Source organism: Centroberyx gerrardi, chromosome 11 (genome assembly GCF_048128805.1).
Source record: "Centroberyx gerrardi isolate f3 chromosome 11, fCenGer3.hap1.cur.20231027, whole genome shotgun sequence".
NCBI lineage: Eukaryota > Metazoa > Chordata > Actinopteri > Beryciformes > Berycidae > Centroberyx > Centroberyx gerrardi.
The window spans coordinates 31549735-31566298 of record NC_136007.1 but is presented as its reverse complement, the minus strand read 5'-3'; the positions used below and the strand labels follow the sequence as shown (position 1 = coordinate 31566298).

At 41.4% G+C, this 16564-nt stretch overlaps 1 protein-coding gene across 1 annotated transcript in view; it reads right to left on the bottom strand.

Annotated features, from left to right (window-relative positions):
• cux1a (cut-like homeobox 1a) overlaps positions 1 to 16564 on the bottom strand; it is a 208085-nt gene that overhangs the window by 89106 nt on the left and 102415 nt on the right. The window contains exons 5-7 of the mRNA XM_071909983.2: positions 12052 to 12189; positions 8759 to 8833; positions 8614 to 8662 (exon numbers count right to left, since the gene is read on the bottom strand). Coding sequence (XP_071766084.2) covers positions 8614 to 8662; positions 8759 to 8833; positions 12052 to 12189 — 262 coding nt within the window. The remainder of the gene's footprint in view (positions 1 to 8613; positions 8663 to 8758; positions 8834 to 12051; positions 12190 to 16564) is intronic.

The window sequence follows — 16564 nt, the reverse complement described above, 5'->3', positions numbered from 1 at the left end:
TGAACATTTGCCCACTCAAGTCGGTTACGACGACAAACTGCAGTCAGGTCAAGACCCTGGTGAGGACGACGAGCACGCAGATGAGCTTCCCTGAGACTGTTTCTGACAGTTTGTGCAGAAATTCTTTGGTTTTGCAAACCAATTGTTGCATCAGCTGTCCGGGTGGCTGGTCTCAGACGATCTCGCAGGTGAAGAAGCCGGATGTGGAGGTCCTGGGCTGGCGTGGTTACACGTGGTCTGCGGTTGTGAGGCCAGTTGGATGTACTGCCAAATTCTCGGAAACGACATTGGAGACGGCTTATGGTAGTGAAATGAACATTCAATTCACGAGCAACAGCTCTTGTGGACATTCCTGCAGTCAGCATGCCAATTGCACGCTCCCTCAAAACTTTAGAGTGGCCTTTTATTGTGACCAGCCCAAGGCACACCTGTGCAATAATCATACTGTTTAATCAGCATCTTGATATGCCACACCTGTCAGGTGGATGGATTATCTTGGCAAAGGAGAAATGCTCATTAACACGGATTTAAACAAATTTGTGAACAAAATTTGAGAGAAATAAGCCTTTTGTGTGCATAGAAAAAGTCTTAGATCTTTTATTTCAACTCATGAAAAATGGGAGCAAAAACAAAAGTGTTGCGTATATATTTTTGTTCAGTGTACATGAAATCAGATAATAGCTGCAAATAACAGGTGTTGTCAGAGAAGAATTCTGAACAGATGAAGATTGATTGTGAAAGGAATAAAATGATCAGTTTTATATTAAAAATAAAATAGAAGAGAAAGAGTCCCATTAGTGCACACTGCCATAAAGTATCAACATTCTCATAAAGAAAGAAATCCCTAATTTTTCCTATATCCCAACCTGCCTCCCACACCCAGATGTCTAAAGTGAAACCTGGAGAAAGAAATGCATAAATGAGCCACACCTGCACACTGGATTGTGGCTCCATCTATTGGTGTCAAAATGTCTTGAGGTCACCCGAGAATATGAATAGGTGAAGTTCCAGCCATAAGAAATATATTGTTACTATATTGTTACGTTGTGGATTATTCCAGCGTCTTGAGGAAGGTCTGCACCTCTGTAGGAGTTAGCTAAACCTGACACAAGTCCATGTAATCCTGACAAACTCCATCTAAATTTGACAAAGTACAGCTAAACCAGATAAAACTCCATCTAAGTCTGACAAAAGACAGCTAAACCTGACGCAAGTCCAGCTAAATCTGACAAAGTACATCTAGGAATGACAAAGGTGGCTGAGGATGTCCTAAAATGGCCACCATACACCGGCCAAAGTGAAGGTGCTCATCCATCAGAAGTTAAACAGTGTTTCAAAGCTTAAAAATCTTTATCGGTTCAGTTATGATTTTTTTCTATTGAAAAAATGTCTAATGTAGGAGTATAGTCATGGCCTCTGGAGTCCTGTAGCAACTTAGCAAAGGCCTGCTCTGGAGAAATTAGCACCCTCCTCAAGGCTGTGCGTTTTATTCTCACTGTGGAGTTCCTCCATAGCTTTGGCTAATTTCGAATAAACAGGATTAATTTCAGTATGAAGATCACTTGAAAGACTGTCAATCTTCTTGAGAAGCTTACCTGACAATGAAGCTATAGCTAAGTCAATTATGGCCACCACGCTGTTCAAAGTTTTTGATAGCCGACATTAGCCGACCACGTCAGAGTCCACTGATTCTTGCAGGTCTTTCTCAAGCTAGTTTGATGCTTCGTGGCCTGGTTTGGACCAGAGGTTCTGAGGCATTTCTTTAAATTTACCAAAAAGCAACAAGAGGGTTTAAAAAAAAAGTAAAACTTCAAATGTCAACAGTTTAAATACTCATTAGGAATGTAAGATATAGAATATTACAGAAAACTGTGAAAATAGTCTTCTACTCGTCAAGCCCCTCCTCCTAGTCTCCTAGGTGCGCTTGAAACATTTACCTTGATGCACCGGTGGGCAGGTTGGATTTGTCACCTGTTTTCCACCCACACAAACTATGTCCACTGACTCGAAGGCACCCAGCCAACTTTTCACAGTTTGCATTAACCTCAATGACAAGTTGTAGTTGAGCACACTCCAAATACCAATTCATACTGTTAACAATTAGCTGTTTACAACCACTGCTGTCCAGAGCTGAGGACCTCCAATATGGCCACCAGAGTGTACACTACATCACCAGAAAGCCCTCTGTTGACAGCATACTTTGACTGGTCAATCACATAGAGATTCTAAAGAATCATGTGTCTGACCCATTCTTGTGTCCCCTAAAATTACACTGATGAACAATTTCTATGTTATTCGAATGATTTTTATCTGGTTAGTGCTGTTAAAACTTTTTTTATTTCAATTGCACAGGCTTATGTTCACCGTTTTATCGTCACAAATTCATTTTACTATTGTATAGCTCCAAATCAGTTCTAAATCTTTCTAAGGACGAAATGTGGATATTTGTGTAGTTGTAGCCAGGATTGCCAGTGGGACATCATTACGGCAATTAAGTTTCCAGTATTTATATCAATGAATCAAGCCAACCAGAACACACAAACAGCAGTCTTCTCCACCATTCAACACCATAGTTATGAAAACTGAGAGAATAACTCTCACCATTAACCACCGATTCACCAGCAGGGTGGCTTGTCGTCAATTAATGGCTTGTTGGCCCTTTTAGACCCCTAAAATGCAAAGGTTTTCTATTGTCAAATCTGTGTCCCAGACAAAGTCAAACAAATCTTGCAGTAAGCACCACAAATGGCATCACCAAAACACAGCCTGATCACTGGTCACACAGTGTTTTTCAATTTACAAACTCCAAAATTCCCTTTTGATTTTGATTTTAAGGGGCAGACGATAGGCCAGAGGGCATCCTGTTGGTATCAACCTCTCTAGTCCAGCTTTCAACTTCAAAAGGTGACAAAACAAGGTGGCGGCACATTACCTAAAACTGCAGTAGGAAAACGGCATCACTCTTGACACATTGGTTCTGACTAGCCCTACAGTGGCTGCCTGCTTGGATGACTGCACACCTCAACACTGGTCAGGAGCACAAACCCGCTGCTCGCGTGCTATTTTTAGTGTCTGCTGAAACAGTAGAAAAACCAGAGGAAGCAGAATGGGGTTGTGGTCACACTGTAGAATAATGTGTACCAGGTGAGTGTGATGAAGGTGGGAAGAGCGATGGTGGGTTCATGTCTGCTACCGTCGCTTGCACACATGATAAAGGACATGGTGAATGTTTCCTCAGTGGCAAGCTAGCAGTGGGTATCATGGGTAGGGCTCAGCCTGGGCATTATCACCGTACCAGGGCTGTTGGCACTAAATTAACATCGATGAATTAAAGTTATTACCAGTCAATGGGATTAGCGGTCAGTGGGTATGTGGATTTTGTGTGCACTGTCTCAGGGGATGGGGGTTGTAAAAGCCTTTGTGTAATGGCTGTGTGTGCTACATGAATAGTGAGTAATAATAATGTGGCATCAACATCTCAGAATCTAAATTAAACTCACAATTGGTAATGTGTGGTAATGTGCATGCTGATAAAATGCAGTTCAGAAACAAATAAAAAGGAAATTCAAGCAATATTTCACTTTGGTGAATCTCGTTGCACACATTCTTCTATTTGTGTTTCATGACCAGTCAACTGCTGACATCAGCTTCCCTGGGGATCTGTTACAGCTAGGATGAGGTTAATGCTACCTACAGATGATATGACTTTTAAAATCCTAACATACTGTGAAACTGGAAAGCACTGCACTAAAAAAACCAGACTTCAGCAGATTTCTAGTCTATGTTGTACAAGTGCACAAACTTAGCATTTGTGCAATCATTTGTGATTGGTTTCATTAACAGACGCCCCTCTGATGCTCAAATGACATGGAGTGCTTGGGCCCTATTTTCGTGCTGGCACAGATCTAGCACAGTGACTTTGTGCTGGTGTAGTGGTCATTTTGTTGGGCACAAGCAATTCTTTACTGTTTAAATTATACTTATAAATAAATACAAAACACTATTAACAAATTTACTTAACAAATTTACATAATAAATAAAACCTAACCCAATTACAATAATTTATCAGTAAATAACTTCTACACCCCTCCTCTCTCATAGGTTTTGGTATATTGCCGAGGGACTTTTAATCTTGAAGGGCTATGTGACCTGTGCGTGTGGCAGCGTAGAAGCGACGTCATCAGCGAGGTAGCATTAGCTTTAGCTCCCAGCTCTCAAAAGCTACATTTCTGGGAAAATGAAAGGCTTTATTGGAACTTTGATGGTACCTTCTACATGATACTAAGACCTAGGAGGAAGGATGAAAGTTTGAGCCACCACGGAGTAGCCGTTTGGCAACCGCACACAAAGATGAAGGGCTTGGTAGCTAGCTTTGTTTTTGGGAGGCTAGTAATGGCACCGGGATGCTTCTGTTGCCTGTAATGTTTCAGAGCACCAGAAGGCGGATATTTCAATCGGCAGCTCAGGCATTGTATTTTCAAGTGGCATCGAAATAAGGCACCAAAATATGTGTTGCGATCAAGTGACCAAAATATTCTGTTTTTTTGCCTTGTTAACTGGTGACAGGGGTTTTCAACATCTCCAGAAATGTGAATTAAACTTCAAAAGGGACATCAACGGTAGGTGCCATATATTCATGCCTTGCAACTCTGCACCTCCCGGACAAGGACATCAGTTTTCTCTTGGGAGAAGCTGATCTAGACTCTCCTCTCCAAGACCAAACTGTCAGTGCGCCACGGCGGGGAGGGCACTGCTTTAAAAGGCAATGAGAGGAGCTGATTTGATTGGCTAGGACTGATGCCAGCACCTACCACACCTACAGGTAATGTATTCCTCCTAATCCAACCACTTTTACAACTGCACCGCCTGTGTGCCAGCGCCTCTGGTCACAAAATTGCCAAAAATCTGTTGGTCATGCTCAAGTGAACTTGCACCATGAACTTACACCATCGCATGCTCTAGAGTCTTGATTCACAAAAGTGAAACCCTCATGTTTCCACCACATAGCACAATGCCAGACATGGATACCAAACATCAACTCACTCAGTTCCTGTTTACATTTGATTCCATCTCAAGTTACTATGCAATATTAACAGTACTGTACTTTAAGTAACTGATGCAAAGTTATTCAAGTATCCAGCGTAACACAGTATTTGGGTCTCAATCAGCAGGGATTACGAGGTGCATGGGGTAATTTCTGGTCCAGTGTTGGCCTCTATAGTTCTCCAACCTTCTCCAACTAAGGTAATATTAAAATATTAAAAGACCACAAATGTTACATGAGTCCAGATGAACAAACCGGTTTTAGAAGAATGATCAATATCGCTTTCTCTTCTTGAATCAATATTTGCCTTGTTTTCCAAAGTGACTGTATGACTGTCTGATAGCGAGCTAGCTCCATACCAGTGCCCTTCAAAGCTTCACCTTCTCCCCAGTGATAACCTCCTGGGAAGCTGTGACCACAGGCACTCCACAAAAAAAATCAATCCACAAAGTCAACCAATGACAGCCCTTGTTTTGACACATTAGGAACACTTGGAACCATAAATCATGCTGCATCATGCTCTGAGTCTCATCATCCGATATTTAGCTGATATTTTCCATCTAAGATATGAGGCTTGCTGTCTTCAACTGTCTGTTCTTCGACTGCGACACCCTGTTTACTGGTCACAGTATATTAACTTAGTTTCTGTGTCCCAGAAACTCAAATAATAAATATGTTTTATGTACTATAGTTCAACTGAAATGGGTTTTGCAAGGCTGTATCGATACCGGTATTTTAGGATTGAAGCTGCCTATAGTATGTTGTGCTGATACAATTTTGGCTGCAACTTGCGCATGAAATCGTGCAACGTGGCTGTTCCGAATCCTGTTTTGCCTGATTCCCCAAAACACAGCACCACTACCACCACAGAAGAAGAAGACAGCCACCTAGTGGTAGCTGGCTTGCTTGCATTGGGCGCATGTTGTTTCAAACTCACGCCACTGAACGTACGTGTGTCACTTGATCCACAAATGCAGAACACTTCACAAGCCAATTTTACATTTGCGTATGCTTATTGCAAAAAATACATATGGAAATTGGAAACATACTGTATATATTTTGTTTTTCCTATACAAAATATGAGATATTTGTGCAAAAGGAAAACATGTAGCCTACTCACAAATATGTATCCATTTGTACAAACCCTTGCACACTCACTTAAATGACAATTTACAAGACACAAGTTGAGAGATATTTGTTTGTGGATAGTAAAACACATTTGTGATGTGTCTCTTATTTATGGATCATTATACACACAGTTGAAGTGAATATATTGAGTCCAATCTCTCTCCATAGTAAAGCCTCTAAAACAACATTTAGATCTTGGGACACTAAAACTCTCCATTGAAAGCCAAAATCTAATATCGGTCCGATCTTCTAGAGACAATTTTGATTGCTGATTTTTGAACAGTGTGATCGGCCAATCACCGATCCGATGATCAAATGAAATGATGCATTTTATCCAGATTTTCTACTAGCAACAGCACATAATGTAAAAGAACATAGCAAGCAGGGCTATCCCGGTGGCTCGCCTGGGGTGTGTACCATGTGTTATATTTTGTGTCTTTCAACTATGTAATAAAGGTGAAAAATGGCAAAAAAAAAAAAAGGAGGTCCACTGGTAGAATCAAAGCTGATTAACTGAATTTAATCAACCATCCATTTAACATCAGTTTCATTCCGTTTTCCATTGAATACACTTTTACGCATGTACTTGTTATTTCTCCACTGCTGCACATAAATTAGTTGTTCTTCAAACTGTTGTCCATACACTTTTTGAGCAAGCCAGACAAGTTAATCATATGATAATTATTGTCAAAGATCTAACCTCTGCCTTTCTGTTCAATACAAACGATTATCCTGTCTTACTGAAATAATTACAACACCTATAATAATTCAGACACGCAATCCCTTTGAGAGGGAGAGGCATTCATAGTAACCTCTTGAAACTACACATCCTAATAAAAAGATGCATGAGGACATAAAATTTAGGATGATACTTGTACAACATGTACATCACATCTATCAAAAATGCCTACATTGCATGGGGAATTAAAGAATCGATTTCTGTATGCTTTATTATGCTGCTTTTCCACCGCATGGTACTGGCTCAACTCGACTTGACTCTACTCGCCTTTTTTGGTTTTCCATTGGGCAAGTACCAGGTACCAGGTACCATATTACCTGGTACCTGGTACTTTTTTTGGTAGCACCTCCGTCGAGGTTCCAAGCGAGCTGAGGCGATACTAAAAGGAGACGTGAAAACACTGCAGACTACTGATTGGTCAGAGAGAATCGTCATCATTGCCGGCAGCGATAGCAGGGATTTTAAAGCAGGCTAAAAGCTGTTGTAATTTTGGATCTACGACTGTTAATATGTCACTTTATTAAGTTTTAATATTTTTTCAGGCGATAAAGTAACCATGTAGATTCCCAATATGTGGTCAGTTTATCCAAATAATGCCTGTTTGTAAATCTCCTGTGACGTTTTCGGAGATTTGGGACAAGGACTGTCTGCCTCGCAGTCCGCCATTCCGCAGTCTGAAGAGACGCAATGCATTTTGGGGCGGTTGAGTTTCATGCGGTGTCTTAGCATCGCTATGACGACCAGTTGTCTGTGTGTGTGTGTGTGTGTGTGTGTGTGTGTGTGTGTGTGTGTGTGTGTGTGGGGGGGGGGGGGGGCACATTGAGGGGGTACTATCTGCAGTGGAAAACCAAGTGGTACTACCAAAAGCGAGTAGAGTCGAGTCGAGTCGAGGCGAGTTGAGCCGGTACCATGTGGTGGAAAAGTGGCTTTACAGGCTAATGGGGGCTGGCCACAAAGCCTCAAGCACTCAACAACAACGATCAACAGCAAGTATACAGCTCTATCAAAGCTGGCCCAATGCAAGGTTCTCTGTCACCTCAAATTCTTATTCATTAATTTTCTCAACCTGCTTAATCCATTTCAGGGTAGTGGGGGGCTGGAGCCTATCCCAGCATACATCGGCTGGAAGGCAGGGAGACACCCTGGACAGGTCTCCAGTCCAGAAAGACAGGCATTCACATTCATACCTATGGACAATTTAGAGTCTCCAATCTACCTGACCATCGCAAACTGGAGTGGCCCCATTTTACAGTCACTACAACAGAAGCCCTTTGTGGACTTGGACAACATGTGCCTCTGGACAAGATGGACAAGAGAAAGTTGGACATTACTCTTGAAGAAGAGGATGAGAATCCCATTCTGAGGATGTTGCTAAAGTTAACATTACTCACTGGTAAACAGTAACAGACTGATTACTTCCCTTCAGGCACTGCTAATTTTTTCCTCTGTGTGACACTGACGGAATGCACAGTGGCTAGGTTAGACATTGCGTCCAAAATGCCAGGCGTTAAGTTTAGATGCACACCTGTTGTGACTAAACCACTGAAAACGGTGAATAAGGCATAGGTGCAATCAAAACAGTGTCCTATGTGAGCATGGCCTAACTTAACATAACTGCCTTTGTGGTAGACTGCTGTTCATATGTAGCTGGTAAGCAGGGAGCCCAATAACGATAACAACAGTGACAACAGGGAGCGCTGACCTTTTCTCCTCCGCATGGTCACTGTGAACCTGCTCCTGCTCCTCCTTCGTCTCGTCCTCCTTCATCTCATCCTCCGTCGTCTCCTTCTCCTCCTTTGTCTCCTCCTCCTGCTGTCCCTGTTGATTTCCTTGCGTCTCCTCCTGCCCCAGCTCCTTGGCCTGCTGTTTCAAAGTCCTCTCATACTCCTCAATCTGCTCTTTAAGTGCTTTAATTGTCATCTCTGAGAGAGATAAGAGACAGAGACAGAAGAGAGGTTCAAATTAAATACATCTGAAACATGGAGCAGAAGACCTTTATAGAAACATATATAATTCACCCTTCATTTATATTATGCATGGCCGACTTGAAAAGGGACAAGTAGCCGCCATAACCTTGGGACAACTTCTACACTCTGTAGCCTTGTGATCATGCAAAACACAATGTGAAGTGAGAAAATACATCATATAGGAGTATTACTTTTTAAAAATGTAACTAATATCTACAGATGGAACAAATAACTAGGGACTTTTTTAACGATGCCAAGAATCATCTGAGAGTAATGAGTAACAGACATGTCTGAGTCTTGCAAATGAATGTGATTGAAAATGGCAACGCTGGTGTGTTTTGATTTTGTCCCGTTTGTTGTTGGGTTAGCAGCCAGCTGGCAATAACCTAACTAACAATCTCGCTGCTTCAGTGAAATTAGGCATGAGTCGGTAATTTTTTACAATTTTGACATCGTATTAAGCCTTCACTTTGATATTGTTTTTCTGGTGGATGGAGCCCTAAACAGTATGATGACTCCTTTGAAATATGCAATCCATCTTTGTGCAGGTTGTTAACTAGAAGAACCAAGATGCTGGGAAGGAACCAGCTGCTGTTATGTGACTTATGGTAACATTCACTTTTAAGGGAAGACAGGATGAGAATAGTTGCACTCATCCTCATCCATCCATCAACTGCCTGAACTAACACTCTCATAAACATTACTTAGAGCCAACGTTACAGTTATGCTACATATGTCCAACTCCTGGGTCTCCATTGTAAGTCAGTATAAATTCTTGGTGTAATCTTAGAGGTTTGGTCAGATCTTACAGGTCTGATCTCCGCCAGATCAGAGTGCATTACAGACTGAAAGTTCCCACTTTCCTCCCCTCTCTCTCTCTCTCTCTCTCCTACCTACTTCCTTTTCTGTAGTCTCACTCCTCTATGGTGATTTAAACTATGCCCATTCAGCCTTGACACATAATCAATGTGGACGAGGACCCTCGCAGCCCTTTTCTCCCCTTAACTGGTAAATTGAAATTCAAACATTTAGGTAGCGGCAAATCAATAGGCCCCTTGGCTGAAAGAGAGACAGATACAGAGAGAGAGAGAGAGAGAGAGAGAGAGAGAGAGAGAGAGAGAGAGAGAGAGAGAGAGAGAGAGAGAGAAGAGGGAGAGAGAGAATGAACAGAATGATGCAGGGAAAAAAATCAATGGCTAAATAAAATATTGCCGGTGTTGAGCTGAGTCAATTAGCTCTTGGTGGGGAGGGGATTCCAAGAAAAGGAGGCCAAGGGCTGTCTCAGGAACTAAGGCACTAAGACTGTCTTAGTCCGCAGAAACCACAGCACTGAGACTGTCTTAGTCCGCAGAAACCACAGCACTGAGACTGTCTTAGTCTGCAGAAACCACAGCACTGAGACTGTCTTAGTCCGCAGATACCACAGCACTGAGACTGTCTTAGTCCGCAGAAACCACAGCACTGAGACTGTCTTAGTCCGCAGAAACCACAGCACTAAGACTGTTTTTAGTCCGCAGAAACCACAGCACTGAGACTGTCTTAGTCCGCAGAAACCACAGCACTGAGACTGTCTTAGTTCGCAGAAACCACAGCACTGAGACTGTCTTAGTCCGCAGAAACCACAGCACTGAGACTGTCTTAGTCCGCAGAAACCACAGCACTGAGACTGTTTTTAGTCCGCAGAAACCACAGCACTGAGACTGTCTTAGTCCGCAGAAACCACAGCACTGAGACTGTCTTAGTTCGCAGAAACCACAGCACTGAGACTGTCTTAGTCCGCAGAAACCACAGCACTAAGACTGTTTTTAGTCCGCAGAAACCACAGCACTGAGACTGTCTTAGTCCGCAGAAACCACAGCACTGAGACTGTCTTAGTCCGCAGAAACCACAGCACTGAGACTGTTTTTAGTCCGCAGAAACCACAGCACTGAGACTGTTTTTAGTCCGCAGAAACCACAGCACTGAGACTGTCTTAGTCCGCAGATACCACAGCACTGAGACTGTCTTAGTCTGCAGAAACCACACTTTATATTTTGAGTGAGAAGTTGGGTTGTGGTCCCATTTACTTGCATGGAGTTGGGCCGGGTTTGCAGTCTTTTTGGAGCCAGACCCTAGCGGACATTAGAGGAATTTCTGCCTGTTGACACTTCCTTATTGGCTTCAAAATTCACCCGTAGTTTTGGCTGCTTGGCACTGACGGCTAAACCAATTGGCTGGTGCCTGTGAACAGCCGTAAAATATGTGTGTCTTGTTTACACTGGAGTGAATCTGTGAGTGAACGCTGAACAACAACTGCAAATCTGCAAACAAACCGGCAATGTAGTTTTCACATGAACCGGGGCATGTGCAGATAAACTGGTATATGTGAGAATTTTTGGCACATTTACCAACAATGTGGTTAATGTACAAACTGACTGGTCCATGCATACATGTACCGCACTGTCTGTACAAATTGACCAGTGCATGTGTATACGTACCACAAAGTCGGGTAATGTACAAATTGACCGGTACATGTGTACATTGACCGTTTTTTCCACATAAACAAGTAACATTGGGACAGTGTGGAGACCCCCTATCACTAACAGGGTGGAAAAACGTTATTTGTTTTATTGATAGCCAGAGAAAATTGTAGCTTGGTTATTCGTCAGTTCAATGATCTAAATTCCTGTTCAATCAACAAACAAATTTATGCTATTAGCGGCTTGGCCCAATTGCACAGCCTAAGCCAGTGGTTCCCAAATCTGTTCAGCCTGTCAGTAACAGAATTATTCCACATTTGTCTAATGTAATTTCAGTTTTGTTGATAAAATAAATTTGATAAAAGAAACAAGAAACTAGACATTCTTTCCTATTTTCAGCCCAATGTGAGTGATAAAACAATGTGTTCAAGTGAATTTAACTTGTTTCTATGAAGTAGCACCGTTATAAGCGAAGCTAGGCTGTTGTATTTCTGCCTCTCCCACCATGTTGACATTCCAAAACAGCCCAATGGACAGAAATCTATCCGTCAATAATTCTGTCCGTTTTCCGACGGATCAGTATGGCCGCAGCTAGTGGAATTCAACACACGCGCCGTGAGCCTGTACAGGATCTGTACTTGTTAAAAAAAAATAATAATAATATTGGCCTAATATATATGTCTAACAACAGTGTGAGTGTGTGCGTGTCCTGACCGTGGTTGAGGATCTGGGCTTGGTCCTGTGTGCAGCCCTCCAGGGCCTGCCGGAGGTTCTGGTTCTTCGTCTCAAGGTTGTGAATCTTCTGCACCGTCAGCTGGAGCTGCTGGCAGGCTTCCAACACTGGCATCGGGTCTAGTGTGGCGGAGGAACACAGGACTGTTATTCACAGTGCATTCTCTTTTGCATGGATTATTAGAAGACTGGAAGAGTGTGTGCAGATATGGGTTTTGAGGGTATATCAAGTTTGTTTATCTACAGTTTCTTTGCGGCTTATGGATGATCAAAAAAAAAAAAACGAAAATACAACTTTCATATAGCAACCTAACTCGCCTTAACTTATTGCTTCAATAAACTTAAAGAATTACTGTCTGGTCACATAACTGATATTACTTCAGGGTATGTGCAGAATGCCAAATTCAAGACTTTTTAAGACCAATTATGGGGAGAAGAACCCCATAATTGGCTAAAAATAATGACCCCCCACCCCCCTGGGGCTGTAGATATTGCTTCGCACTGGGTATCCAAATGGAGCCTTGATGGTGGTGGGGGTGCAGATAAGCAGCGGCACTGGAATGACAGCGGCATACGGAAAGAGCCGATGAAGTAATAAAGTCTGCATCGATTCATGATTGTTCCCAAGTGGGTGTGAGAGAAGGTGAGGAAATGCTTCAACTAAGCTGACTGGATGATGCCTTCTTGAGATTTAACTGATTGGATAAGAAGAAGCACATGAAAGAGTAGACAGACAATTTGAATGAAGCAGAACCAAAGAGATGGAGCCTTAACTGATTATGCAGGAAGGAGTGAATGAAGAGAAGGGAATGGATCTGAGTGAAGTAGTCTTCCTGATTGATTTCACGCTAAGCTTCATCTACTGAAGGTTGTGAAAGTATAAATGGGCAGAATAAGAAAAAGGACACCAGTAAATTAAATGTTAAAGGGCATGAATCTAAGAGTGGACATGCAGTGCAAAGAAACCTCTCATTGCATGGTGAATAAACAAGTAAAAATAACTGGATTTAAGACATTTGAATACTTTATAAGGCCTTACATTTAGATAATTTAAGACTTTTTCAAAACAAATCCAGTAGTGGGATGGTGCTACATACTGTATGGTGCTACATCCAATTCTGGAGTGGGTCTTCAAGACAGGACGTTTTTAATTACAAAAGCCAATATGTACTTGTGTAACATGGTTACACACAATCAAATGGACAGCTCAAGAGACAAACTGAAAGGAAGGAAAAACGGCATTCAGGGGAAGAGGTGAGCAGAGAGAGGGAAGGAAAAAGGGAATGACAGATGAACCAAAGGACCTAGTGATGTGATTAGGAAAAGGGAAAATACAAGGACAAAAAAGCTAATAATGATCAAAATGTTTATGGAGGTGCTAGTGAAATCCTCAGGGAACAGGGTGCATACATGACAGGAAAGGATATTTGCATGTCATGTACCCTTTAAAGTTAAAGCAGAAGTTAGCAAAGAGCTAACATGACAACAGATGTGCATGCAGACACACACACAATTTTCAATCGCCTATAACTAGTTCAAGCCTATAACTAGTTATAGGCTTGAACTTACATAATTAGACCTAGTTGGTTTGGAGAGAAATATAAACTACATCAACAAGAAACATCAGGTTTGAACCTCAGCTTAGTGCATCACAGCATATGAAATTAATCTAAAACAACTTGGCCAGCAAGCCGCTGAAATATTACCAGTGTATGGGAAACACTCAACTAAGCTAGCAAACTCAGTCACAGAGACATGAGAAGCAGAATCAGACCCTCTAATCACTCTGCCATACCGCTTGGTTTGTTGCTGGATTCATGTGATTGGAAGTAACATATAGCAGACATTTCTCCTAACTGGTTCAGAGCTAAATTGACGTTAGAAATAGAGGGAAGTCTGGCCTGGCAACATCACAGCTAATTGCTGCACCACTAATTACTGTATGCCCCAATTCCACTCAGTTCTTTTAATGAGACAGCTGGCATAATTATGCAATCATATGATTCCATTAGAGCCAATGGTCCCCAGAGACAGAGACAGAGAGGGTGAGGGGGAGAGAGAGAGAGACAGAGAGAGAGAGAGAGAGCATGCCGTGAGTAAGTGCATATTATGAAGTTCCAAGACAGACAATATCCTATTAGAGAACTGGAACCTTGAAACACCTAGCGCCAGACAAAGACCTGAAAGTGACCTGGTGTCTAAGGTTACACCAAGAATTTACATTGTAGATTTACAATGGAGACCCAGGAGTTAGACACATGTCGCATAGCTAAAATGTTGGCTTACACAGACTTACAGTGGAGACCCAGGAGTTAGTTGCATGTAGCGTGGCTGTAACGTTGGTTTTACAATGGAAACCCACACAGTAGCGTAGCTGTAACATTGGCATAATGCGTTTCATTTAGATGTAGTGTTCACGTAGCATTCACATAGTGTTGGCTTAGAGTGTAAATGACACCTACACTACACGTACAATACACTACATTGATTATTTAAAGGTTCATGCATTTATGCCTTACAGGATATCGCCAAATTGATAGTTATTTCCCTACATCCGACGTCTTCACGCGTAAATGCCTGCCGACAAGATTCAGGACCATGGACATGGACCATGTTTTACAGCAGAGTTATTCAATTGGCAGTCCGCTGGCCAAATCCGGCCCTTCGGTCATTTCAAATAGGCGATTTGATTGATTCGGAGCAACTAATTACAACAAAAATTACAATTACAATTACAACAAAAAGGAGTATTATTTGAGAAAACATTTAAAGACCGCACACTCAAACTTTGACGCCACTCAGAATATATTTCTATATTCATAATAGCAGGCCTAATAGCCTGCCAAGGATGCATCATCACTTCTTTTCACTTCTAATTGTTTGCTTAACGGTTTATTGATGCTTTTTCTGTGCATGCTAAAGTGGTTGGATCAAAAATTGGAAATTGAAAATGCATGGCCACTCGGTTAATTTTCAGTTTCATAATCTGGCCCCCATCTGCCCCTGGCTTGGGCATCAGAAATTTCCTTAGGGTCGTCCTTAAGCTTGGCGAACCATTCTCAAGTGTATTTGACAATTCTGTTGACAATTGAACAATTTTTCAGACTTTCAGACATTTTTAAGAAGATAACTATTAATGCAGTGATATCCTTTACAAATGTAAGGTTCCGTACAGGACACAATTCAAACTTTACCTTGTTACCTGTCACCCTATTCCTGTCAGAGTCTGTGCTGTGTTGTGCTGATCTGCAATATCATGGCAAATTTTCTCTTTGGCTTTGTCCCAATGCCAATGGTTTTGCCTTTTGTTGTTATAATATTTTTATTCTTCATACTATTTGATGAGCAGCTGCTGCTCCGTGGCCGTGAACAAGTCTCTGTCTTTTCCATTGTGAATCAATATGTTCCCTACTTGGCATCTCAGATCAGTGTTTTAAAGCTGTGTGTGTACAAACCAGACTTGAATTAGCCTGATTACGTTATCTGGAAGTTGACTTTGTGGAACTGCTTCATCCTGGATCGATTTGTTAAGTTAACTCAAGTCTGCCTTATCATATTAAGCCCCACTTTTTGCGGCCTCCTTTTTTGGAACAGTCCCCAGGCCATGTTGAACTGGAGTCTCCCTTTTTATCTTGTTTATTAAATCTGGCACACAGTTTAGTTGTGGAATAGCTTAAATATCTGGAGTGACTGAGGCAACAGGATCAGGTCAATTTCAATAGAAATTTTAGTTGTAGCCTGAGCTCCTCATTTTCACCCTCTTACATTTTCAGATATAATACAAGGGTAAAAAAGAATTTGAACCTGAGGTTCAAGTGAGTAATAAATAAATTGGGTCTTCTCAGTGTAAAATATTTGAAAGGCTCCAGACACCAAATCCAAGACATTTAGAACACAGAAAACCAAATATCTGAAAGATTCTAAGTGATTAAAAAAACTGTACACATTGAATACAAATTTGATTTATTTCTTCCTCCTTTCCTTCCTAGTTCAGAAGTAAAAGTACAATAAAAACATTTCCTGAGTGTGCTCAGTAAATTCATTTTCTTTCTGTTGGTTTTGATTTAGAATAAAGGTGCAATACATAAATAATATATTATCACATATTTAATAATACCCATAAACACAGAGCTATCAATCTATGCAAGAGATAATCCCATTCAAATACACATGCTTGAGTGGTTATGGAACTAATACACTTAATTAGAACTCCACTGATTCTTTTTCCGGATGGAAAAGCTGAAGCTGCTTCATAGACAACAAATAGGACACTGACTTTGTGGATCTAAACATTTGTCCTTTTAGCCCTTACACCCCAATAGGCTTCATGTATTAGTTCAGAACTTATGTATTACTGGAATATAAAGATCAGTCATGGTTCCACATCTCTGCATTGTTTTAAGAAACATTTAAAGTTGTCCTTGTTAATATATCATGTGTAAATTAGACAAATCAATTTGTAATCGTTAACGTTATTATCTACTTACATTTTATT